Here is a 26475-nt window from a genome sequence, read left to right on the forward strand (position 1 = left end):
CTTTGTTTTACTTCAAGCCTTCTTGCATATTTCCTGTCATTCACTATCTCTTCATCGCCTCCTATGCTTTTTGATTGGGAAGAGGGTTTGTGCTATCTTGACTGCTGTTCCATTTGTATTATGACCATAATTATCTGCATGTATCTGATATGCAACATAACCAGCTTTATCTGGGCGACAGGCTTTTTTTTTTTCCTCTCTTGTAATATTACTTGTTCAACAAGAAAGGCAACTACTACCCAGCCTGGTTGCAACACATGACAAGCAAAGGAAGACAAAGGAAGATCACTTCATAAAAAAAAAAAATTGCTCTGAAAACATTAATTATTTTACTTGAATAAATGTGAGTTGAATGTAAGTTCATGCCCAATACAAAGTTGGAAAAGACTTAACTTTTTTTTTTATTTGAACAAAATCTGTGAGGGCACAGTGTGAAACAAAGCAAAAACACCTGGTAGTAATCCAATATCAGCTGTAAGCCTTTGCATCAGAAGGAAAGGAACTTCTAGGCTCCTAAATAACACAACACACTTTTGCTTTATTTAAAACAGCAGACAAGGGTTTCCATAAATCCATAGGCCACAGCTCCATCAACACTATGACCGTTTTGACGGACCCTTTCATCGTGCCGTGCATTGGCACTATATACTATGCACTATAACTCACACTCCTGGGCATAAACATCATTACACATATGTATATTCATTTGTGACAATGCGGAGGATGTGCACATTTGCATATGCAAACATAAAATTTCCCCAAATACATCAAAAGCGCAATGTAGCCGCAATAGGGCACAAGCCAGTGTCTTATTGTGCCGGTTCCAAACAAGGATACAGAGGGTTTTGTCAGGAAGGGCATCCGATGTTAAACTTTTGCCAAATCAAACATGCAAATCAAATCTATGATTTCCATACCAGATCAGTCGAGGCCCGGGTTAACGACTGCCATCAGTGCTGTTCACCTACAGAGTGCTGGTGGAAATTCAACTACTGTTGGTCAAAGAAGGAGAGGAGGAAAGTGTGTGCATAGGAACAGAGAGAAGAGGAACGCCAAGAGAAAAGGACTGAGAATAGGGACGTTGAATGTTGGAACTATGACAGGAAAAGGTAGAGTGTTGGTTGACATGATGCAGAGGAGGAACGTAGACATACTGTGTGTCCTGGAGACCAGGTGGAAAGGTAGCAAGGTTAGAAGTTTAGAAGCAGGGTTATTCTATCATGGTTTAGATTGTAAGATAAATGGAGTAAAAGTTACCATGAAGGACGAGTTTGTTAGGAATGTCCTGGAGGTAAAAAGATTGTCAGATAGAGTGATGAGTCTGAAACTAGAAATTGAAGGTGTGGTGTTCAATGTTGTTAGTGGGTATGCTCCACAGGTAGGATGTGAGCTGGAGGATAAGGAGAAATTCTGGTTGGACCTTGATGAGGTGATGCAGAGCATACCTGGAAGTGAGAGAGTTGTCATTGGGCCAGACGTCAATGGACATGTTGGTGAAGGAAACAGAGGTGATGAGGAGGTGATGGGCAGATTTGGTATCCAGGAGAGGAATGCAGAAGAACAGATGGTGATGGACTTTGTAAAAAGGATAAAAACGGCTAAAGGATAAAAAGTGAATACTTTCTTCCAGAAGAGGCAGGAACATAAGGTGACCTATAAGAGTGGAGGTAGGAGCACACAGGTAGTCTACATCTTGTGTACACGGTGTAATCTGAAAGAGATCAGTGACTGCAAAGTAGTGGTAGTCGAGAGTGGAGCCAAACAGCATAAGATGTTGGTGTGTAGGATGACTCTGGTGGTGAGGAAGATGAAGAGGGCAAAGGCAGAGCAGAGGACGAAATGGTGGAAGCTGAAAAATGGAAGACTGTTGCATGACTTTTAGGAAGGAGTTAAGACAGGCTCTGGGTAGTCAGGAGGTGCTTCCAGATGACTGGACAACTACAGCTAATGTGATCAAGGAGACAGGTAGGAGAGTACTTGCTGTGTAATCTGGAAGGAAAGTAGATAAGGAGACTTGGTGGTGGAATGAGGAGGTACAGGAGTGTATACAGAGAAAGAGGTTAGCTAAGAAGAAGTGGGACACTGAGAGGACTGAGGAGAGTAGACAGGAGAACAGGGAGATGCAGCGTAAGGTGAAAGTAGAGGTAGCAAAGGCCAAACAAGAGGCTTATGATGACTTGTATGCTAGGTTGGACAGTAAGGAGGGATAGACTGATCTGTACAGGTTGGCAAAACAGATGGAAAGGACGTGCAGCAGGTTAGGGTGATTAAGGATAGTTATGGAAGTGTATCGACAGGTGCCAATAGTGTGAGGGGAAGATGGAAAGAGTACTTTGAAGAGTTGATGAACAAGGAAAATGAGAGAGAACAAAGACCAGAAGAGGTGGCTCTTGTGCACCAGGAGTAGCAAAGACTAGTCAGGATGAAGTGAGGAGGGCACTGAGGAGGATGAAGAGTGGAAAGGCACTTGGTCCTGATGATATACCTGTGGAGATATGGAAGTGTCTAGGCGAGGTGGCAGTAGAGTTTCTGACTGGGTTGTTCAACAGGATCTTGTATAGTGAGACAATGCCTGAGGAATGGAGGAGAAGTGTGCTGTTGCCCATTTTTAAGAACGGGGGAGATGTTCAGAGTTGTAGCAACTACAGAGGAATAAAGCAGATGAGCCATACAATGAAGTTATGGGAAAGAGTAGTGGAAGCTAGACTAAGGGCAGAAGTGAGCATTTGTGAGCAGCAGTATAGTTTCATGCCAAAAAAAGACTACTACAGATGTAGTATTTGCTTTGAGGATGCTGATAGAGAAGTACAGAGAAGGCCAGAGAGAGAGAGACAGAGAGAGAGAGAGAGAGAGAGAGAGAGAGAGAGAGAGAGAGAGAGAGAGAGAGAGAGAGAGAGAGAGAGAGAGAGAGAGAGAGAGAGAGAGAGAGAGAGAGAGAGAGAGAGAGAGAGAGAGAGAGAGAGAGAGAGAGAGAGAGAGAGAGAGAGAGAGAGAGAGAGAGAGAGAGAGAGAGAGAGAGATGTATTGTGTTTTTTGCAGATCTGGAGAAAGTTTATGACAGGGTGCCCAGAGAGGAACTGTGGTATTGTAGTCTGGAGTGGCAGAGTAGTATGTTAGAGTGGTGCAGGACATGTATGAGGACTGTAAGACAGTGGTGAGGTGCGCTGTAGGTGTGACAGAGGAGTTCAAGGTGGAGGTGGGACTGCATCAAGGATCAGCTCTGAGCCCCTTCCTGTTCGCTATGGTGATGGACAGGCTGACAGATGTGAGAAGGATGCTGAGTTTTGAACTGCCAGGCAGGAGGCCTATAGGAAGACCAAAGAGGAGGTTTATGGATGTAGTGAAAGAGGACATGAAGGTAGTTGGTGTGAGAGAAGAGGATGCAGAAGATGGGGTCAGATGAAGGCAACTGATTCGTTGTGGCAACCTCTTAACGGAAAAGCAGAAAGGAGAAGAAGAAGACATCAAAAGCGCACAAGCATGCGGACAATATACCAAGTCAGCCATCTGGAAAATATCTAAGCAAGTAAAAGGCCTGCATAAGGCCAGCTGCACTCCAACTGTGTAAGCATGTCTGGGAGACTGAAGAACAGCAGGGAGCCAGAAGGATGAGGTGAGAGGTGTAGTGAGCATAGCGCCATGTTGAAAGAAATCAGTACTACCTGGGGAGAGAGAGCTGGTACATTATGTCCTACCACTTAGCTTTCATGCTGTTAGTTCTGCAGTATTTATTGCCTTTGGCACTGAGTGCTTATGGATGCTGTGTTAACTGTGCCGTTAGATGCGAAACTATAAATAGTATTTATGGATGATGCTAAATTTTACTCTTGATTTTTACATGTGAGTAAATATAGAGAAACATGCATTAATCAGTCCTGTGCAAATTAATAAGGCTTTCATAAACTCTTCATAAAAGATAGACTGAGCTCCATTTTTATGAAGCTTCAGCTAAGCTGTACAGAAAGATGCCTAACAACCTACAACATAGCAACACACTGGAAAGTTATTATTTTGGTCAAAGACAAAACTGATTACTTCGATGTCTGGTTTAAAGTGGTTGTTGCGGATGTTATGCACATCAACTGACAAGTGGTTTAAGACAACATTATCAGTTTTATGATGCTTCTAATACTGTAAATATATAAAAGCAGACACAATGCCATTTTGACCTGGTAGAAAGGACAGTCTGATCTGCTGAGCAGATGTCCTGAAACAACGTAAATGGTGGAGCCTCCACAACAGATGAACAATTAACAGGGAAATGTAACATAGAAAGCAAGTTTGATTCATCCATGCTTATTAAAATGTTTCATGAATACAGTGACGACTGACATGAATCCACACAGACATATTCACTACCAACACTGTCAAGATCAGATATTTGCCTGTCACTCAACCAATCATCCCATAAAGGCCATATGTACCTGTGGTTTTGACAGACCCTCCACATGAAAACAATTTTAGTATCCACCATCATGACTCAAAAGGGATGCAAGACCCTTTCTGCTTCATAAAAAATCATAAAAAAATAGTTTATTTACAACATGGTAACAAAAACAAAAATAGTAGTGATATTCAATGAAGGTAAAAAGACCCTGTTGTACAGTGCATGTGCATGTGATTGACCCAGAGGAGTGGTTGGGGTCTTTTGGAATGAGTAATGCCTGGAGGGTGCAAGGTATCATGGGGAACTTTGGGAAATGGCAGCATGTAGCAAGGTCGCCTCTCCATTTGTTATCCAGTGGGATGGCAAAGGGCTGAAACATAGAAGGACTATAGCTCTGTGACTGCCTGACAAGCTGCTGCAGCCCTGCGAGCAATGGGAGCGCTCCATCCTGTGTCACAATGGGGATATCTAAGCCTGGCGTGATGCAGAGCAAAGTGCCCTCCCCTCCCTTTTTAGTGCCTCTCTCCACCTCCTGGAAGCATCCATCACAGCGATCCCCAGTGGGGCGTGGGTAACGGACCGACTTTTCTCCGGAGCGCTAATCAATCCAACTCTCGCTGGTTCTCCCTGGGAACATTTATGGCCTGCCATAAAGCAGGCCTTTGGGGCATTACAGCACCCAGTAATCCTGCTAAGTGAGCAATATTTCCCATCTCTGGGGCTGCAGTTAGACGAGCTCAGGCCATAAATAGCAGAGTTAATCTGTGGCCATGACTTCTCAGCCAACCCTCAGCAGTCGCAATCCCACTGAGGCCAGGTGGGAGCCACCCGGCGGCCAAGGTAAAACAACTTGTGATATGAAATGAGGAGATGGCCTTCTCCAGGGAAGTTACCATTGGATTGCCACACCTCCATTTTTTTCCCAACAGAACCTCTCTGTAGTCTGCTCTAGTGGAAAGAGTCTGGCACTGAACACTGATGATGGAGGATAAAAGGCCAAAATGGAACTGAAGCACAAAGGTAGTTATGTCTATTGGCCAGCGGGTTCATGAAATACCTATGACAACAACAGTATGTGCACTTCAAAAGTCCAGACTCTGCAATAATTTATTACAGAGGCCAGAATTCTCCAGTATCTATGAACAGTACCAAAGGTAGTTAGCAGTTTGTGTAAAAGAAAACCCGGCAGAGGAAAAAAGTTGTGGTGGGCAAAAGTTGGAGTTAATGACATATGCATGCTGATCAAAAGGCATTGTTTCTTCAACTGTCTATAACCATACAGCTACAACAACTTTATGAGAAGTGAAAACCAATGACCAGAAAGTCCAACATGCATGTTTAAAAATAAGCCACAAAAGGAAAACACTAAAGTCAAGAATTCAGCTGTATTTGTTCAGACTTCCTGCCAAGGTCAGTGAGTTCTCCTCAAAAGGGAGCCACTTCCCAATTTTTATGCCCATTTGTGTTAAAACGGATATGTCGATGTGCTAGTATTTCATCAGAACATCTTAAAACAGGCTTTTCTCTCAGGGCACCAGAGGGAGTTCCATATAGTAAAACATAGAAGATAGAAGGCAAACCTAGCCTTAGGTTGTGCACTACTGGAGGGCAACTACCTCTCCTTCACCAATAGCTGCTGCTGCTATGGTTGATCCCATTTTATTTTATTCCGCCCATCACGCATCAGAATGTCTCCCTGAGGTAACTCGGCTTTGAGCAGAGGGCTCTGTCTCTTTTTTGCTAGAAGGCCAAGTCTCTCCATCACACCAGGAGTGCAGGAGTCAAGGTCTCCAACCCTTGGCCCAGAGCAGCTCTGCTCAGCTCAGCCAACCCCCTAGGCTCCCTGATTGTCAGTCAGAAAGGCTTACTGACTTTTTTAGATTTTTTTCTAAGGTCAGAAACCCATTGTTGCTTTACCATTCAGAGCTAGGCAGAAACATGACAGGTGTCCATGGAAACAACATTTGTGCAGATGTCTCCAGTCCTTTGAAGATGTCTAAGGAATTGTTTTTTAACAAGCAAGGTCATTTTTTTACATTGTTGCCATACCTCTTGGGGTGAAAAAGTAGGATTTCATCAAGTATTGGACAAAATATGTAATACCTAACATTGACTTAAAAAAAAAAAACATGACGTCTACCCCAAGCCAAAATATAATGTATTAGACATTAGCAAAGTATAGGATTCAGCAGAAGAGGCAATAAGAAAGCAGAAAATAGTAAGTCAAATGTAATTCATTATGGCAGGACTGAGAGCAATACGAAGTCCAAAAATCTGCAGAACTTATAGTAAGTTATTCCTTTGAGCACCGTTATATGGAAAAAATCTTTCCTAATGAATTCTCCAGACGGCATTAGGGTTTTCACTTCACAAACTTCAATACGTTTTGAATACTGGACAATTAATCAATGTTTGAAGACAATTTACGAGTATCTCTTCAAGAACATCTTTTATCAGTTATTATTTTTCCAGGAAATTCAACTCTCTCCTTGTTTAACAGGGATCCCATGGAGTGTGAGGCACATATTCCTCAAGCATATGACATGTTTTTTGATTTTGCCATGTGCTGTTTTTCATTTTAACTTTTCATGTCATATTTATAATAGCAGCTACTAGACAGATGTTTGTGGTTAACCTCTGATAATGAATCTTATTAAGTGTACTTCCACCCATCTCCACCCTTTGAAAAGGTCTGTCGAGTCCTCCTCACTGTTTGAGACCTGGATGCTGTCCAAGAAGGTTTTGTTTTTGGTCTGTGTAGTACATCTCCAGCTTGGTGAGTTTCTTGGGTGGTGATGAGGCGCCGAGTGATACTGGAGTCCCACAAGTCACTGTTGATGTTCCTGGCCAAGACTGAGTAATGCTCTGGGGCTCCCAAATCATTTCCACTTGGAGCAAGAATGAACTCCAGCTACAACTGGATTTGCATGGTCTGGATGTCTGACAAGATTCCCTATCATCTAGATGTATAGAAGCTCCTCCAGCTGACAGTGGACTTGCTAACTCTCTGTAAAGCTCTCTGTATAGTAATCAATAAAGGGTAAATGAGGGATGTAATCAAAGACTATGGATATGCGAACTGTCGGAGCATGAACTGTTTCCCTGAGGAGATGTCATTGATATAAAGTTGGGTAGGCATGCACCTATGATTAACTCCAAGAGAAAAGGGATTCCAACTACCTTTTAGCCAAAAGAGGTACAATGACCTTTAGCTTTGTACCAGGGACAATGCTGTGCTAGAAAATGCACACAGGAAAGGAGGAGAAATAGGGATGGTATTCCTAGCGCTGTTAGTGCTGCTGCATTCATAAAACCTTTGCATTATTTCTCCCAACAATCAGTCTAATTATGTTTATTGGAGGAGTCCAATTAAATCTTCCATTGTCAGCCGGTGGCTAAGTGTTTCTCTCCCCATCACATTGCCACACACAGATACAGTGGAATCCACAATTAACACTACCCAAATTTATTTAGCACCACTTCTCCCAGCTTCTGACTCACTCCAATTATGCTTTAATCAATTGTATTATGGAGTGGCGATGGAGCACCGGGGAGGTCACTGTCGTTTGCTGCAACTAAACCTTGTCCACCACCAAAAGGTGGTGGACAAGGTGTAGGAAACGCAAAGTCATTAGTGAATGGCTAACTATTCCAGAGTTCCTTGTTAGTGATGGATACAGACTAAGGATGGCAGTATTTTAGAGTCCTCTTGATACTTCCTTCATCTCCAGGCTGGTGATCAAATGACAGAATCACAGAAACATTAAACTTACTACATGCCACCCACGTCAACTAGGAGTCTTGTCTATTCAATTACACAGGCCGCAATAACTAGGGCATCAATTGCACAGGAAACCAAACAAACACTGCACAACAAACAATGGTCGAGGAAAAGTGAATAATAACACAAAAGTATTCATAGGTACGAAGGCAGATTACTTTTGAGGATGCATTTATATATTTGGAAATCAAATAGTAGTTTTAACACAAGCTGAACTGTTTTGCAGTCTGTCCTCTTTGGCTTTATTCATGTTCCCAGGCCGAATTGACTCGATTCTGATATGTGACACAAATCAGACTTTTTTTCAAATTGGAAATCAAATTCATTTGTACACATGTGCTGTCATCATCAGACATTACAATGTCAAAAGGAAACAACCATAGAAAAGGACAACTATAATGCAGATTATCAGATTAACACAATGTCCTGTTGATCATCATATGACGAATTTGCCTTCATCCAGGGCAAAATGTCATGCAAACATTATAAACTGAATGAGTCGTGTCTGGTGATACAGATGATTTATGCAAAAACTTACCAATATCCATATTTCTGCTACTTCAGATAAGTCATTGAAGACACTGATGGGTTGACAGGATACAATGGACATTGCATCAACTGGATTAGTACATATTCATGTCTTATGGATCATCTGCATGTATGTATACAGACATGGTTACAGTATGTCAATGTACAAAACATTTCCCCATTGTGTGAGTGTGTGTGTACACTGCCCAAGGATAGCTGCTCTGACTAACTTGATATAGCTCTCTGTCCTGCGCTGTCAAACTAAAGCCCCAAAGTGACGAACAGACACCAGGAAGGCAAAGCCCACTGACTGGAATAACTATGTTACAAACCCGCCGTAAAATGCCACTAATATTTAATGCCTTGCTGTCAGGTCTGAAGGGCATGGGCGCATGGAGGAACTGTGCAGCGAAGTGTGTGGGCTCACTTAATCTGACTGAGAGTGGAAGGGAAACCTGAACAAGTGTGTTTTTGTGTGTGCCTGCATCTGGCTGACAAATAGTAATAGTACTATTACTGCTACTACTGTACTACTACTACTACTACTACTACTAATAATAATAATAATAATAATAATAATAAAAACAAAGTCGTTTTGCCTGATAAGCACACTCACACTTCCTTGAACTCTTTATACTGCAGCATTGATATTTTTCACTGAGCCGTGTCGGCTCGGGCAGACACACTGTTACCTTGCTAAAAAACAGCCAGTGGTAAGTCTGCTAATCCACGGGGCGTATCAAGTGATGGAAGCATTGAACCCGATAACACCGCAGTGTCTCTGCCAGGATAAGGCTGGAGAGGTACATATGGGTGAGGCCAGGTTAATGGCAACAGATATCAGGTGGTGTAATCCTCCCTTAATATATATATATATATATATATATATATATATATATATATATATATATATATATATATATATATATATACATATACAGTGATACCTCTGTACTCGACCATAATCCGTTCTGAGGTGGTGGTTGAGCACCGATTTGTTCGACCACCGAAACCAATTTTCCCATAAGAAATAATGGAAAGTATTTTAATCCGTTCTTACCATTTAGAAAAATACCTAAAATATTATAAGAACGTGTATCTAAACAACAATGAATACGTAAATGTGCACAAGTTGTACATGATAAAGATAGAGCATTATAAACCATTTTGTATAATTTACTTATGTTTCAGAGAGTGGTTGATGGCACTAGCGTCATCATGGAAGGGGAATCCCCTTCCATGATGACGCTAGGTAACGCGCCTCCAGGGGTTTTCTCCCTTCTCTCTTCCGTGGAGGTGAATCTGGCTGGGCAGTAGCCTTCCTCTTTTCTTTAAGAAGGAACCTGTCCATTGTCAGTTGCTTCTGCTTCAACATAGTGGAAATGGTTGACTTTCATTTCGTACTGCGACGCGAGGTCGGACACTCGTACACCACTTTCATATTTTGCTATAATTTGCGTACGTCTTTGCGTACGTAATTTGCGTACGTCTTACTCCGCTGGCGGTCTGAGTCGAACTGACGCTTACCCGCTGGCCGAGGAGCGCAGCCGAGGAGCGCGTTCGGGTCGACTCGGCTCGTCGAGTACCGAAAATCTGTTCGGGGTCCGATACATGTTCTACTCGAATTTTTTGGTCGAGCACCGATTTGGTCGAGTACAGAGGTATCACTGTATATATATATATATATATATATATATATATATACACATTTATTTATTTTAAATATATTTTTATATACTGTTATAATCCCCGAAGGGAAATTAAGAATGCACACTCTAGTTTTTTGTTAGTCTTATCAATCACATGCATATTAGTGTGTACAGGCCCCTGTAATTCACACAACCACACACAAGGGGGCCTGTAGGCATGCAAGGGAGGTAGAGTGTCGGGCAGCCCCTTTGTGGAGCGCCCAAATGAGCAGCTTATGATGGGGGACGGCGCCTTGCTCAAGGGCGCCACGGCAGTGCTTCGGAGGTGAGCTGACGCCTCCCACTGTCAGCTCACCTCCGGGTGTCATTTTTTGAGCGGGAGCGGGAATCGAACCGCCGATCACAGAACACTGGACGACCCACTCTGCCGCCCGCTTTACCACTGAGCCACTGCCGCACCATTACATTGAGAACCGAGGATGATGTTGAAGCTGTCAACATGCCAGTCATGTGAATGGAAATTAATGTTAGGGGCACTGTTGATGTATGCAGTGTCAGTATCTGTGTGAGATGTGTGAGTCTGTATCACCCACAAGGTGGGGTGGGGTAGGGGGTGGGACGTGTTCCTCTTGACCAAAGTGCTTTGCTGTAGTAATTCTCTAGTGTCGATAGCAGCTTAAGCACGAAGCCCCCCCCTGCACTGAAGCAGCCCAAACACAGGCACCGTGGGATGCATTTCACTTAAAACAAGCAGTTCGTGTGCATTAACATTTCAAGGTATTATTTCAAACATGGGGGAAACTGATGAATATTTCATGCACTCCATTGTGAGTCATACGTATCCCTCCATGCCTGCGGCAGAGTCAGAGGTCGGGGTTGGCAGTCTGGGTGAAGACAGCTAGGATGAGACATCACTAAACTGGGCACTGTAAGCAAGAAGGAACACTGCTACATCAGGATCAGAGGGAACTCCACTCCGAGGAGCAATTTTACCAGCATTACCACCTCATTAATTACAGCCAGAGCGACCAGGTTAATTCAGCCTTGTGACCTTGCCGAACACGCTCACAGCTCGCTTCATTGCTTGGATATTAACCAATCAGTTTTGCAATGGGGCTCTACTAATTGGAGATATTGTTATCTCTGATGCTCAGCATCACAAGTCAAGCCTGGCCTTTGACTGTAATCACATGTCAGCCTTTTAGCTACCCTCTGAGGTCTCCCACTGTGTGCTTTTTATTAAAGAGTAACTGCTTAAAAATACTTTTGAATGACTTCTTTGAGTCTCATTCTCAGTCATATGGTTTTCAAAACAAGTCTGACAAACTAAATTTCTTTCAGAGTCTTTGGGAATATTTTTTTTTCCATAGAAAGACAAGTTTCCATAGAAAACAAACCACACTTTATGTCTCAGAGATATCTACACTGAAAAGTAGGTTTGATATCAAATTAACTGTGCATCTCAGATTTCAGACCGAGCATACTGGGCACTTCAAACCCATTTGTACTGGGAGTTGCACCTCTCGGGCATCTCCTCCCTTCAGGGTCTTGGGTTGAACCCTGACCCTCTTTCCCCCAGGAGCTCAACCAAATGCCGTACCCCCTTCTGGTTCCAGCTCCTCTGTGACTGCTGGTGGGCGAGTCAACTGCAGTCTGCCACTCCCACCCACTGCCTCAGGGTGTGCATGGTCTATTGTGCAAAAGCAATAATTCTAAACCTTCCACCACCCCCACCACCCCAAACATACGTACACATAGGCACACCTCCCTTCTCTTTGACTTGCAAATGGCCTCCTACATCATTTTTACGTACACACACTGCAACAACTGAGCTCTGGGAATTGTCCAGGAAGTAATTGTGGCTTTTGTGCTTGTAGCCCCCCTCCCGCACACAGCTTCTTCCTCAAAGGAACTGTGCCCCCTTGTCAGCTGTCATCATATTACTGCCTGTAGACCCAGGGGCCTAATGACAGGATCTATAGTACATGAAAACACAATTACAGCCCTTGGTTCAATTGCTACCTTGTGAGTGGCCTTTAAAAAATGGGAACCAAACACATCCAGCTTGCTCCAAGGCGTACATCTGAATAAAATCCCATTAAATCACAACCCATTAAAACACACACAGAGCCTTAGTCTGAGTCTGAACATTTTAAATGCACCTTGTTGCTAATTATAGTACAAGCTTGATCCGATGATATCCGACTCACACAGATCTGTGTGACCTTGCGCAACATCATCACTGCTGTTTTAATGAACTACTCTGAGTGACGGCGCTGGCTTACAGTCCACATACAGGTTGTGATGTTCCAGTAGCATTTCATTATCTCCTAGAATGTTGTTTTCATGGCAATATTTTGAATACACATTAAACATCCATTACAAGATGTTGCAGGATGCATGTTGATGGAACATTCAGAAAATCCAACGCATGGGATCAGGGTTGAAAGCCCAGACATTCTTTACACTGGGCAGTCAAAATGGCAGAGGAGGAAGAGAGGGGGAAAGGCCTCCCAATCTCTTTTTGAAATGGGAACAGTGACCCCCAGTGGTCGATGCGATGCAACCGAAAACAAAACACATCCCACCACCTAATCCTGCGAATGGGTGCAATGCCACTCTGCTACAGCAGAGGTCAGTGTTGGATCATGAGAAAGATGATCAAAGCGAAAAAGGAATGGAAAGAGGGGCCTGCAAATATCAGCTATGTCTCAGCTGCAACACTAATCCCATTTGGGGTAATACCAAGCATTGCTAGTGGCCAACATCCCTCCTCCTTCAACAACAGCTATGAAAACAGCGGCCGGGGCTTCGGGAGATCCCATTAATCTATTGACCCAAATGGGCTAAAGTGGCAGAAATGACACACACTTATCCACACAGATGCTGCCAGATAAGCAAACACTTCATCACAGCCATGAAAGATACAAACACACTGCTTAAAGACATATGTGTGGGCACCATGCACACAAATGAGAATACACACACACATATGCATATTGGAACACACACATGAAAACACCATCTTCAAGCCAACCATTAATTAAGTGGATTCTAATCAAAAAAGGTGCTAATTGATGCACTCATTAACTAAAACAAATTCATACAACTGTGACAAAGGGAAGAATGAGGCGTTTGTAAATGACTGGAGAACAATATGGGGGGAGCAGAGCAGCGTACTTTGGCAACAGGAGGATAAATTATTTGGTCTCTATTGTTTTAACCCTCTCAGGCCTCCAAACAAAAGACATCTCCGAACTAAAACGGCCTTTACTTTTCAACAAAGGCTCCTACATCTGCCAAACAAACACAGTTCTCTCATGTTCCATAGCCTGGCCCACCGGGCAACTGTCGGCTTCCAGACAAGGGGCCAACCGGCAGTCCTGTGCACCGACAATACTGAGTGTCGAGTCTCACAGCTTGTGTGTAATGAAGAAATGCTCTAGAAGCCTGATATCCTTATGTCGTACTTAGCTGGTGAATTTGCTGGTTTCTGCACCAATGACATGGTCAATGTAAAGTTTCAAGAGCGGAATGATTCTAAGTTTTCCTTTAACTGTTATTTTATTGAATATTTTTATCATCAGGAGAAAAAAACGAAAGACACGCTCAACTCAGCCAGTTAAGATTTGTGACTCATGTCTATTCAGCTCTTCAGCGAAAGACTTCTTTCTGGTTTGCTTCCATTTCATTAAATGTCCCACAGCAATGACTATTCAAAAAAAAAAAAAAAAAAAACTCTGAGGAAGAATAAATGGTATTAGCTCAAAAAAAGAAAAAAAAACCCTCTAATCTCATATCAAAATTTTAATTTGTAACATTACATTTCATTTGTTCTATTTTTCATTCAAAGGTCAATTTTAGCTGGTCTGTAGAGACAAAAAAGTAAAATCTGACAACCTGTGCTGAGCTGCTTAATATCCAACACTTTGTTTTCTTCCTTGAGCTGTGGTTTTGTTCTGTCGGAATAACTAACCTTTTATGTGTCCTCTGACATCTCCAAAGGATATGTGAACAGTACAAACTGCATGTAAACAAACACACACACACAGTCATGGCTTTAAAGCCTGATGTTTGTGATCTTACTTCTTGTTCATATCCGTTTAAGGCCTCTGTGATTGGCCAGTTTAACCTGAGCCCTTCTCGTACTTCACATGACGTGCAGCTCGTAATTTTATGGAGTGCTTTGCTAGAGGAGCAATTCTGAGCAATTCTCAACTGCTCCCTAAACATTACTGCAATATAAACCACAATGATACTGTAAATCATAAAGCGCAAGGTGTAATAAAGTGTCTCTCCCTGCTGTCTGCTCTAGTTAAACATCTACCAGGGGCAATCCATGTGTTGCTATGGCTACAGATTCTCCTGTAGATGCTAAACAGGAGTATGATGTAGCCTGGGTGGTCCCACTTTAATAAATTACATAAAAAAGAAAGCAGTCACAATGTACAAGGTATCAGGCACAGTGAAATAATATCCTGACAAATTTATTACGGCTAACATTTCCCTTCAGAGTCCAAAACCTCATGATTGTGCTGAAAAAAGAAATTGGCACCCTGATGTAGCTTCAAAATTAAAAACTGTTTTAAAATAATGCTCTTACCTTGTCCAGCAATATCAGATAGAAAGACTCAGTATATCAAAGAGCTTCTTCTCGCCTAATTTCCTCATCCATTCCCAGCATGCAATGGGCCCAACTCTGACAGAGCATGGCTTTAGATCCCTGCTAATTTAATGTTCCCAGATCTAATTGTCTCCAGAGTGGTTGTTCTGAAGTAGCCCAGCTGTATCTCAATGACTACTGCTTGTTAAAAGCGATGGTGTGTGTGTGTCTGTCTGTTACCTTACATGGCTTGACATTAATCACTGCGCACTGTCCCACGCAATATTCACCTTCCTAAGCACAGAGGGAGCAGCAGTTGTCTGGGTTTGGCCATTGTCTACCCTTCTCTTCCCCTTCATGTCCAGCTCTACTTTAACCTCTCTCTGCTTTTCTGTGTGGCTGGGGAAGAGCGGAGAAATGATGGATCTTGATCAGAAATCCTGAAAGAACTCCGTGTTTCTGGAAGTAATTTCGCTAGTGTCCCCACAGAATTGTGGATAGCTGAAAAAGCGCCTTTGGGTCACATTTATCACAGCCATACTTACAGTCTCAGCCTTGGATTACAAAAATACATCTTTCATTGTATCAGTCCATCCATTTCTGAAGTCCATCTCCATTCCGACAGTCGTAGCAGGAACATTTACCACTTCTGAGTTTCCCGACTCTCCATATCCCACCATCTGGGCCACATTCACACTGGGCCTCAGTTCAACTCCAAACAATCCCATGAGATCAGAGTGGTGGAGAGGAAATCCCACTATATGTCCCCCCCCCCCCCACACACACACACACCATCCCCTTCCAACTCTACTTCAACACCAGTGGGAGTATTGACCCATCCTTTCCCAGCCTTCCCCTGACATCCCAAGCTAAGTCAACAACATAGCACCAGTGGAAGCCCAGGTTTTCCTCCCCACACTGTGTTTGCCATCAGGCTGTCTGCTGACAAAAAATAGACTGCATTCAGGAAACTTAAAAGACAAACAGAGAGGAAAGTGCCCACTTCCAGACACTTATTTATTCAAATTAAAACCATGTTAAAAAATTTCATGTGTGTGTGTTTGTTTTCATTTCTCACTTTACTTCACTGGGATTTATGGTTCTCTAAACATCTCTTCAGTTTCTCAACAGAAATGTACATTAGATTATGAAAACTGTGGTTAACACTTTGAATGTGAGCGAGTGCTTTAAAAATAACAGAGCTGTGTTTTTATAATAGTGATAAATTCTATCTGCATTTAACATCCTCTGTCTGATCTCTGTTCTAATTAGCTTACTGTTCCCCTCTGGGAAAATACAAATTTCTTCTTTATGCCATTTGTGTGATGCTGTGGTACACACTCCACTGGAGACTCATCAAACTCTCAAATTCTTTGGTTGCTTTTGAAATGAACTGAGCAGTAAATTATTAATTTCTTACATTTGTGGTTTTACTGTGCATTTAAAGGGATTCAATCCACACTAATAAGATTTTAAAACATGTACTTTTACTGCTGAGCCATGATTCACACTGGTTTGATTAAATCAAATTGGAAATAGTATGAAATCTGGAGAATGTTACAGTTTCAAATCCCTGGTATGTTTGGGGAACTGTTTTGTTGTGTAAGTAAAACTCTTCATTTAATCAGTGCTTTTATTATATGTGCTTTAATGTATATATCTGCACAAGGGAGAAAAAGGTTATATAATAGCAAACCCCACCACAATAAAGGTTAATAATGCAATTACAATCTGTAGAGAAATAATCAATTAAAATTTCAAAAATATCCACAAAAAGGGTTATACTAACAACTTAAGAATTAAAAATTAAAATTCAAGAAAGTATTAGATGTAATAAGTTGGTGATCTATGATCTATGGCTGTCTTGAATTTGTACATAAAAGCTTCCAGGGATTTTCATATACCAGCAGTCAAATATGTATTTTTGATTTTTTTAATAATCGGATGAGTCACTCTTTGAAATGAACACCTCATATTTTGAATTATCTGACTACTTTTCAAGCAAATGTGTATTCATCTGCTAAATCGTCTCTGAAGTGATGAAGACAATTATCTAGCATGTGATCGTGCATAGACATTCATGTTACAAGCAGCTAACTAATTGATCTGTCAAGGTCTATTACGAGTCATGCTCCTCCACTCGTCTTTTGTCTCCCTACTACAAACACATTCACACACTTGATGTGCCTGCAGACAACTCAGCAGAGCACCTCATTATCCACTCATCTAATAATGCTCTTTGTTAAATTGCAGCGTTAACCTGAGTAGCAGAAGGAAAGTCCTTTTCTATCACGTCACCACTTACAACCTTTCCGACCCCATAATTACATGAAGGATTTCACATTTTAGGGCTGATCTCGTTTCAAGTGAAACAACAGAAGGTGTTTCAGTTCCTCAGTCAGTGACAACAATATGAGCAGATAATCGTTTGGCAAACAAAAGGCAGGAGCCTCGGGAGAATAAGAGGAGCAAAATATTCTTATTCTAGTGAGTCGGCCAAAAAAAGTCACACAATCTGCCAAATGATGAATCCTGTTCCCAAAATAGTCAGGTTGTGGTTATATTGTGTTTAAATGGACTAAAAGCAGGGTTAGTCAAAGAGGGGCTGTCTATTCAACATTAACCCAAGCTACTCCCCAGGTAGGCGGCACGGTGGAACAGTGATTAGTGCTGCCGCCTCACAACACGTCGGACCCGGGTTCGAGTCCCGCTCTGTGCGGAGTTCGCATGCTCTCCCCGTGTCTGCGTGGGTTCTCTCTGGGTTCTCCGGCTTCCGCCCACCTCCAAAAGCATGTGCTTCATGGTTGTCTTTATGTGTGGCTCCGCGGTGCACTGGCATCGTGCCCGGAGTGTCTCACGCCCTATGCCGTCTAGATAGGCTCCGGCTCGCCATGACCCGCAGCGGTGGTAATCGCCAGCCAATCAGGATTAGCCATTCTGATCACCTGCCCATGACCACTGCACTTCTATAAGTTGTGCTCCAGTTTACTATTCATGCCAAGGCTAATTTGATCTGTCTCTGCCTGGCTTACTGACAGTTACAGAGGCTGAGAAGTAATCCTAAAACAGGGGCATGTGGGATGCTGGCTCCATGTCCGAAGGCTGGCCTGATCGTGAGTGGTTTGCCTGAGGGTGTGGGGTGGAATAACAGAGTGACAAGTCCACAGATGCTTAGAAGCTTTCATATGTGATGTTGTGAGAGGAGTGTTTTTGTGTAGGACTGCACTAATGGACAGGGATGAGGATACGTCGAGTATGTGTAGCAATCCATGTGATGCTTCCACGAGTAAGCATTGTTATTCATGACCCCCATCTGTTGGTTCTTGGTAGGTATCTTACACCAGGCATTGACAGACAAAAACAGCCATGAAGGCTTTCGGAAGATTAACCAACATGGTGAAAATAGCAAACTGAAACAGATTTAGCTCCTGCTCCTGCTTTCACAGTACTTTGCCCCATCTTGGTTTCAGAGCTGGCAGAGTAGGAAAGGTAACCTAATGTGTTGGTGACATAACAGAGTGATGGATCCACAAATGAGTTCAGGCCTTTGGAATATAAACTATTGAAAAAGGCCCACATGATACTCAACCCTTCCTGAGGTCCATTGTGACTCTACTTTTACACCAATGCCCCATTTTATTCCGGGCCTGTTACACATTTATTCTGACTTTTGTTCGAATGCGATTAATGTGTAATGGGCTGTCAGTTACTGTAGTTCCACTCTCTGATTAAAGATTAAAGATCCCTTTATTAGACCTCCATAGGGGACTTTTTTTTTGTTGTTGTTGGTAATCATTACACACACATGATTTATGATGGGAGGTAGGGTGGCAGTGCAGCTCCCTTGGGGAGCACCCAATGAGCAACTTCTAAAGGGGGAAGTGCCTTGCTCAAGGGCACCTCGGCAGTGCCTGGGTTGTGAACTGGCACCTGTCAACTGCCAGTTCACACTCAGAAATGTTTTGCCCAACATGGGTCTTGAGCCAGCCACCCTCCAGTCCCCAGCCCGAGACTTAGTGGACTGAGCTACTTCTGCCCCATAGGACGAATCTGTATGAAAGGAGTTAACCAGTATTATGAAACTGTGATGTTTAAGAACATGTTTGGGTGGTGTTTTATGTGACCCAACCGGTGGGGGTCAGAGTACACCGCAGCAACAGCAAGTTTAAGAATAATCAAAGAAGATAATCGCTATACAAAAATATATCAGCTTCTCTGTTAGCTGTTTTGTTGTGTTACTCTTCTTCACATTGCTGGCATACACCACGATGGCCTTGTGACGCCTTGTGTTGGTTTAGTCTGAGCACGCCAAAGAAGTCACAAACACGTTAGTGACGTTTTCCATTCCTTTCGGAAAGTGGCTGAACTGGTCACTTTACCTGCGCGTCACGGTGTCCAACTTGTCCTCTGATCCGGGAGGAGTCTGCACAGGTACGCTAGGGAAAGGAAAGCTCGTCTTATTTTCTTTCTATTAACAGCCTGAAAGAGAAATTAGCAAAAAGGTCCTGGTGGGGTAGAGTTGGCTCCCTAAAACTTTACACACCTAGCTGTGTGCTCTATCAATAGGCTCTGTCATCATGTGTAAACATCTGCTGTAAAGGCCAGATGGCTGCTCTGTGCCGTCCCTTTTCCCACAGTGACTACAAAAGTCTTTATTTATATGTGTATATCCATCTGCTTGGCGCTTGTGGGATAAAAGGGTCTCCGGTAAGTCTTCGTAGTAATGTAAGAGCAAATGTGTGCATGGTATTGTTATGTTAACTTGCCAGCCAAGAGAACTGTGAATACTAAACAACCGCATGACTCTGATCCGTTGGCACTGTTGCCAAGGATGCTTTTCTGTGGCAGATGAAATCCACAAAGGGCTCCTCATCGAAGGCCAGTCCATCTGGAAATGGGTGCGTTTTTTTTAATACTGATGCAATCTGATCCATCAGAGACAATTAGAATGAATGAAAACTTCATAGGGTGGAGAATAAAGCTCTCTCACATAGTCACTCTAGAGGCACAGCAATAAAACGAGGCCTTGAAATTGAACTTTATTTGCTACTGTGATCACTGTGAGTGGACGGGGCAAGAGCTCCTTAATGTTTAGAGACTGTGCTCAAAGACAGTGAATCAACAAACACCTTCCCTTAACACTTAATCAGAGGACTTCCGCAGCCTAATGTGCCTGCACTTATAAGGATGAATAGAAGTGAGGATCATACACTGGCACTAAAGTCTCCGTAAATGTTACTTTGGAACTTGTTGTCCACACTATGCACATATTCCTACTGGATATTCACTTAAAGCTATCGTACTTGCATGTTTAAAGTTGTGGATGAATAGCTTCATACTTCAGTATGTCATCTGCAATTAATTCTGCAGTTTACGTTCTGCTCTCAAATAGAAATCAGTCACAGTCAATAACACACATGGTTATTTTGGAAAGCAATAATGATGTATTTAGGAATTAGCTAAATTTACTGCGGGGCAGATTAGAGCAGCAGTCCCCAACCTTGTTTGCGCCACGGACCGATTTAATCTAAAACAATGTTTTCACGGACTGGTCTTCATTTGCTCGATAATTGTTAATGACGCCAGAACAGCTGTAGTCTAATAATAAATAATCCGCAGTGGTTTTATGTACAGACGTCGACAACAACCTTTTTTCATAAATTGATAATCAACATCTCCGTAAACGAAATAATTGTAAGAAATAATGATATTAAAAATCTGATTCAAGTGACGATTAGCAATTCAGAGGTCACATCCTGCTCAAGGGACCTTCTGCTATTACTCCAGTGATCCCATTACTGCTGTTATCTCCCTGAAAAGAAGAACTCCATACATAGCAAGGCACTTACACACAGATATAAACATTTATATGGTCATGGGGTGTAATACAAAGAATAAAGGAAAATAAAAGTAAATATGAGATAACATATACATTATTCTAACAACGACACTGACGAGGTTTATGTTGAAATATAGCGACTTACAATCAGTGCATTCAACGTAGGATTAATACTGATCGTTTCCAATAAAAGGGTGAACAAGTCAATCAAATAATAATAATGCCCGGAGTGTCCCCCGCCTCACGCCCTGAGACTGCCAGGATAGGCACTGGCTACCCCGCGACCTGCGTTAGCGGATTGGAAAATGAATGAATGAATAATTATAATAATGACAATTAGTGGTTGGGGACCTCTGATCTAGGGGTAACGAGAGACAATGACACCTGAAGTGTGCTCTGGACGTCAGGTCTTCTCCGCAGTTTGGCTTTCTTTATGGTCACTGCAGAAAATTGTGCTCCACAAAGACAGGAGGTTGGAAATGGAAGCCGGGTTTGTGATACTTGTTTGGCGATCCCAGGATAATCTGCCTTGACTTCAATCTAGAACACTAGCGCAGTTGTGGGCTGGCTGGTAACCTGTCACGTGACCGAGACCTGTCAAGCGGGACAGACGCATGCATTTGTTTGTGAGTCATTCCGCACAGATATCACTTTTCAAAATAAAACATCTTCAGTCTGGTAATCAATTAAGGTCAATGCATCTCAAACAGTTCAGGAAGCCGCAGACACTTTCTCCCTCTAAGTTGCTGCACGGAGTTGGGGAGACATCAATACAAATATTTGCTGACACACAACCTTACCAACTAACATTACAGACAGTTCTGCACTGCTTGAAAACAAACTGCAACACAAGACTAAGCGCATTTGTTGACAGACCTCTGTGATATATTTTAAATACAAGAAAGCACAAATAAGACAAATCTGTAGATGTAAGCTGCTGTCTGAATAGGCTTTCATGAGCTCCTTTCAGCAACTCTTTTGATGAAGTTACTGTAGAAATTCAGCCTTTCAATATAGCATCATTTTACTGATCATGTGGAGTTATTATCGGGGCTGGCATACAGATCAGATTTAGTAATTGCAGCGTATTACTCTTATACTTTGGGTAAGAGCACAAGTTTAAAACACAATTTTTAAATGTTTCTCAGCAAACTAAAAAGCCAAACTCACTTTCAACCATGTTAACCTCTTCAGAAAATGTTATCTTGGAGCTATATTTGTATCTGTGGAGGAGGCCTCTGGGTAACATAGCCTCATTATTTAGTTTGGCTTCCTGACTACATTTCCCTCTTATCCTGAACAGCACTGTGCTGGATCTCAGTCCTGAACAGGAACATAAAAACATCCGCCCATTTAAACAAACTGTTAACACATAGATGAGCTATCTCACCAGGACAGACTCAGTCTGTGGGCTCAGCAGTGTGCTTAAAGCTGGATATTCTAGTTCTCTATCTGCATTAGCAAACAGAAAAATGTCTCTCCAGCCATGAAGGAAAACAAGAATAAGAGGCAGGGTAAACTCACCTGAAGGCGTTTGCTTATGAACCACAAACACTTGTGCTCACCACTCGAGGGCTCACCTTGGCTCATGTATGGAAGTCACATACGTCGCCTAACAAGCTTCCCTTATGACACTCTATACAAGTTGGCTTTTCCCACAATGCACCAAGAGCACTGTCTATGCATCAGCCAGTCTCTCCTTCACTGTTATTGTGGGTCTTCAACGCTGCATTTGCTGCTCGGTTTTACTGCAGCATCACGACTGTGCCTAATGTTTACTGAACTACATTCAAAGAAGAAATTACAGTGGCATCACCTTCAAGCAAACACATTTTCAAATAGAAGTGCACTCACTCACCTGGTATGAAAAAATGACCGAGTGATAGAGCTGGGCAAATAAGTGGAATTGATTAGTTTTTGTCATTGCTAACAAAATATTATATAAAGATGCAACATCAATAATACATAATAATAATTAAATAATACTACTACATTAATAGTTCAGACATTTGTTTTTGCATTCTAAATGGAGGTGCAGATGAAGCAGCACATGAAAAACAATTGTAAAGTCAAAAACCACTCTCAACTGACAAGAATAAGAAACATCTCAGCTCTGACAGTTCAGCAAATTTACAGTACCAAACACGTCAAAGAGAGTGGCAAGGTGGCGCAGTGGGTAGCTATCCTCACACAGCAAGGCCATTCCGGGTTTACGTCCCGCTTTGTGAGGAGTTTGCATGTTCTCCCCATGTCTGAGTGGGTTCTTTCCGGGTTCTCCGGCTTCCTCCCACCTCTAAAACCATGCACTTCAGGTTAATTGGCTGTTCCAAAGTGCCCATAGGAGTGGGTGTGAGTCTTCATGGTTTTCTGTCTCAGTGTGGCTCCGCATCGCGCTCGGAGTTTGCCCTGCCTCACGCCCTAAGACAGCTAGGATAGGCTTCAGCTTCCTGTGGCCCGCTACGGAGGATAATGTGGTCCGGAAGATGAATGAATGAACATGTCAAAGAACTTTGCAGACAGAAAAAGACATCCTTCATGAAAATGAAGAAACTCCATCAAGTATGAACAAAATCGTCTTGTCTTGTCTCCACCTATTTACCTGGATTTGTTCCACAAAAACTGGGATCTTCCTGGCAACATGCGGAAACCTCCCTACAATCAATCAAAATCCATCAGGTCACGTATCTGTAATGGATGGGAATCTCATCCTGACTGTCGTCTGCAAAGCCGTCCTACACTGATTGATAGATAAAAATCTATCAATCATTTTTACCATATTAAGAATTTGTATAAACCCAGCGCAGGTTGTCACAATGATCTGAAATTCAATAAGAGTAATGGCAATCTCGCCAAAGGCAATAAAAGTAAAGCAAATACTGGGAACATAATCACGTGTTAATCCAAGAGGGAATAGAGTCATATTGAGATGTCTGTGGATGAGCAACCGCTTCCCTTTCACAGATGCTGCACAGAGTAGACATGAGGATTTCAATGAAATGCTTTCATACAGCATTGTACAGTGTAGTGTGAATTTATGTTGCACCAGAGAGAGGACTGAAGAATAAAACATCAAAACTGAAGCATCAGCCTCTTCACACTGCCTGTGATAAGATGTGAATTTGGACATACAGTACAAGTCAGGCAGAAGGTCACCATGTATTTGGAGAAAAAGAAGACCTGTGGAGATGAGCGCTGATTGCCCACAACAATAAAGCAGAATCTGCAACCAAAGCAGCCCGTGGTTCTGCCATCTCGATGACGATCTCATTAACAATCTTGTACTGAACAAAAAATAATCTCGCACTCACCATTTTGTTCTTCTTGGAGTACGTCTTCTTTAGCAGCCTCTCATTCATCCTCTCCTGCTCCCGCTGGGCGTGATGCAGGAAGCCGTTCTCCAGGGGATCCACCACCGGCTGGACATTTTCTTCTTCCTCCCCCACCTCCTTGTCTTCCTTCTTCTGCAGCTTGGCCACCTTCTTCTTCCACCGCTCCTTCTTCTCCTGCGTCTTCATTAGTCCGGTCTTCTTCTGCATAGAGAAGATAAACTGTATTTGAAATCTACAGATTGAAACGTCAGAATGTGTGCATGAAGGTGAGATGTTTATAGAGATGAGGAAAGTTCTTAGAAAGAAAGTTAAAAAAAAGAAGAGCTATGATACAAACTCCTTTTTAAACAGACAAATGTCATTCTCCCAGAAGCAATACCAAAATACTCATCAAAGTCATACTGGCAAATAAAGATTTACCGACTCAAGGTTGTGTCTCAAGGTTTTCTTTAAATCCTTGAAACAACTGTCCAACAGGTGATGACATGTCAGTGCAAAAGGAGCACTTGAAGCTGCCTTTGAAAAAGAACAGACTGAATCAAGATGGATCGGTAGAGCGGTAGGGCATGGACGTACAAATGAAAGGAGCGAGCTGGCAAACAGTCAAGCATTAAGCTCCTTTCACCGATAGATTATACAAAGCAAGCAAACACTTCAGCAGAGAGCACCTCTCTCTCTGAAGTCATCTTTAATCCTGTCAACAGCACAACAATGCCTTACTGGAGCCCATAATCACTTTATGACTCAGACATAATGAGCTTATGATAGAAGGTGGCACTTAAAAAGACACTGGAGAAAATACAGTTGCTCAACACATACTCTGACCATGTAATTCCCCCTTTGACTAATCGTTCCTATCACACTTTGGATGCAGCCTGGAATGGAACTGGTGTCTGTTTACTGGTAGTCAAATGTCACCAGTTCTAGTGACTCTGGCTTGTTTCCCATAGTTGTTGTGCTAAAAAAGATGTCTGTAACCAGCTAAGGATCACTGATATAGTGTGTGAGCATGCCTGTGTCCAATAATTACTTCTGTCTGGACACACAATTTCATTTGGACATGCCACAGATATTATAGAACTAGTTAATGACTGAGTTCATGTCTCATAGTGGTCAAATATCACATGGGACTTAATGATGTTTTTTTCCTTTCGGCTTTTCCCTTCAGGGATCGCCACAGCGATCAACTACCTACATCAAACCCTGTCTTCTGCATCCTCTTCTCTCACAACTACCTCCATGTCCTTTTTCACTACATCCATAAACCTCCTCTTTGGTCTTCCTCTAAGCCTACTGCCTGGTAGTTCAAAACACAGCATCCTTCTACCAAGATATTCACTATCTCTCCTCTGGACTTGTCCAACTATCTCAGTCTGGCCTCTCTGACTTTATCTCCAAAACCTCTACCATGTACTGTCCCTCTGATGTACTCATTCCTGATCCTATCCTTCCTGGTCACTCCCAAAGAGAACCTCAGCATCTTCATCTCTGCTACCTCCAGCTCTGTCTCCTGTCTTTTCCTCAGTGAAACTGTCTCTAGACCAAACAACATCACTGGTCTAACCACAACTTTTTACACCTTTCCTTTCATTTTAGCTGAAACTCGCACATCCACCTGACACTTTTCTTCACCCATTCTATCCTGCCTGTACACGTTTCTTCACCTCTTTTCCCACACTCTCCATTGCTCTGGACTGTTGACCCTAAAAGTACTTAAAATCCTCCACCTTCTTGGTCTCTTCTCCCTGTAACCTCACTCTTCATTCCTCTCCCTTCCAGGACAAACTTCCACCTCTCTAGCTTCTCCTCCACCTGTTCCCTGCTCTCACTATAGATCACAATGTCATCTGCAAACATCATAGTCCATGGAGATTCTTGTCTAACCTCGTCTGTCTGCCTGTCCATCACCATAGCAAACAAGAAGGGGCCGAGAGCTGATCTCTGATGCAGGGCGGGTACGGGGGGCCTCCCTCGGGAAATTTTTATAGAAAATGGGGTTGTTTTCCTGCATTCTGCGGGCAAAATCTTCTGTTCAGTTTACCTACAAACATACACTAAAGTCAACAGTTCAAGCTTAACTATCTGTATTTCTATCCTACTTTATGCAGGTATAAATGTGAGATTCAACAATTGAAAACTTGCATTCACCATGTGAAGATACAGTCATAAAAAGCATTACTCAATGTTTACTTGTAAGTTTTACTTACAGACTAGAAGACAATTTAATTTTGACCACCACCAAAACCATTGGTATGCCAGTTTAGTTTAGTTTTTTTAATTCGATATGATTTTTCATTTAAATTTAAAAAGGCATGAAAAATAGCAAATCAAGTGAATACACCTCATATACGTGAAAAAG

At 42.4% G+C, this 26475-nt stretch overlaps 1 protein-coding gene across 15 annotated transcripts in view; it reads right to left on the reverse strand.

Annotated features, from left to right (window-relative positions):
- The window catches only part of fbrsl1 (fibrosin-like 1), a 346529-nt gene that overhangs the window by 205920 nt on the left and 114134 nt on the right, over window positions 1–26475 (reverse strand). For 13 of the 15 annotated variants that reach the window (XM_068311270.1, XM_068311263.1, XM_068311261.1 and 10 more), the window contains 2 exons: window positions 24096–24317; window positions 19328–19384 (listed from right to left, as the gene is read on the reverse strand). In XM_068311270.1, coding sequence (XP_068167371.1) covers window positions 19328–19384; window positions 24096–24317 — 279 coding nt within the window. The remainder of the gene's footprint in view (window positions 1–19327; window positions 19385–24095; window positions 24318–26475) is intronic. The other 2 variants (XM_068311262.1, XM_068311267.1) reach the window with 1 other exon arrangement.

The sequence above is a fragment of the Antennarius striatus genome, chromosome 3 (assembly GCF_040054535.1).
Source record: "Antennarius striatus isolate MH-2024 chromosome 3, ASM4005453v1, whole genome shotgun sequence".
Classification (NCBI taxonomy): Eukaryota; Metazoa; Chordata; class Actinopteri; order Lophiiformes; family Antennariidae; genus Antennarius; species Antennarius striatus.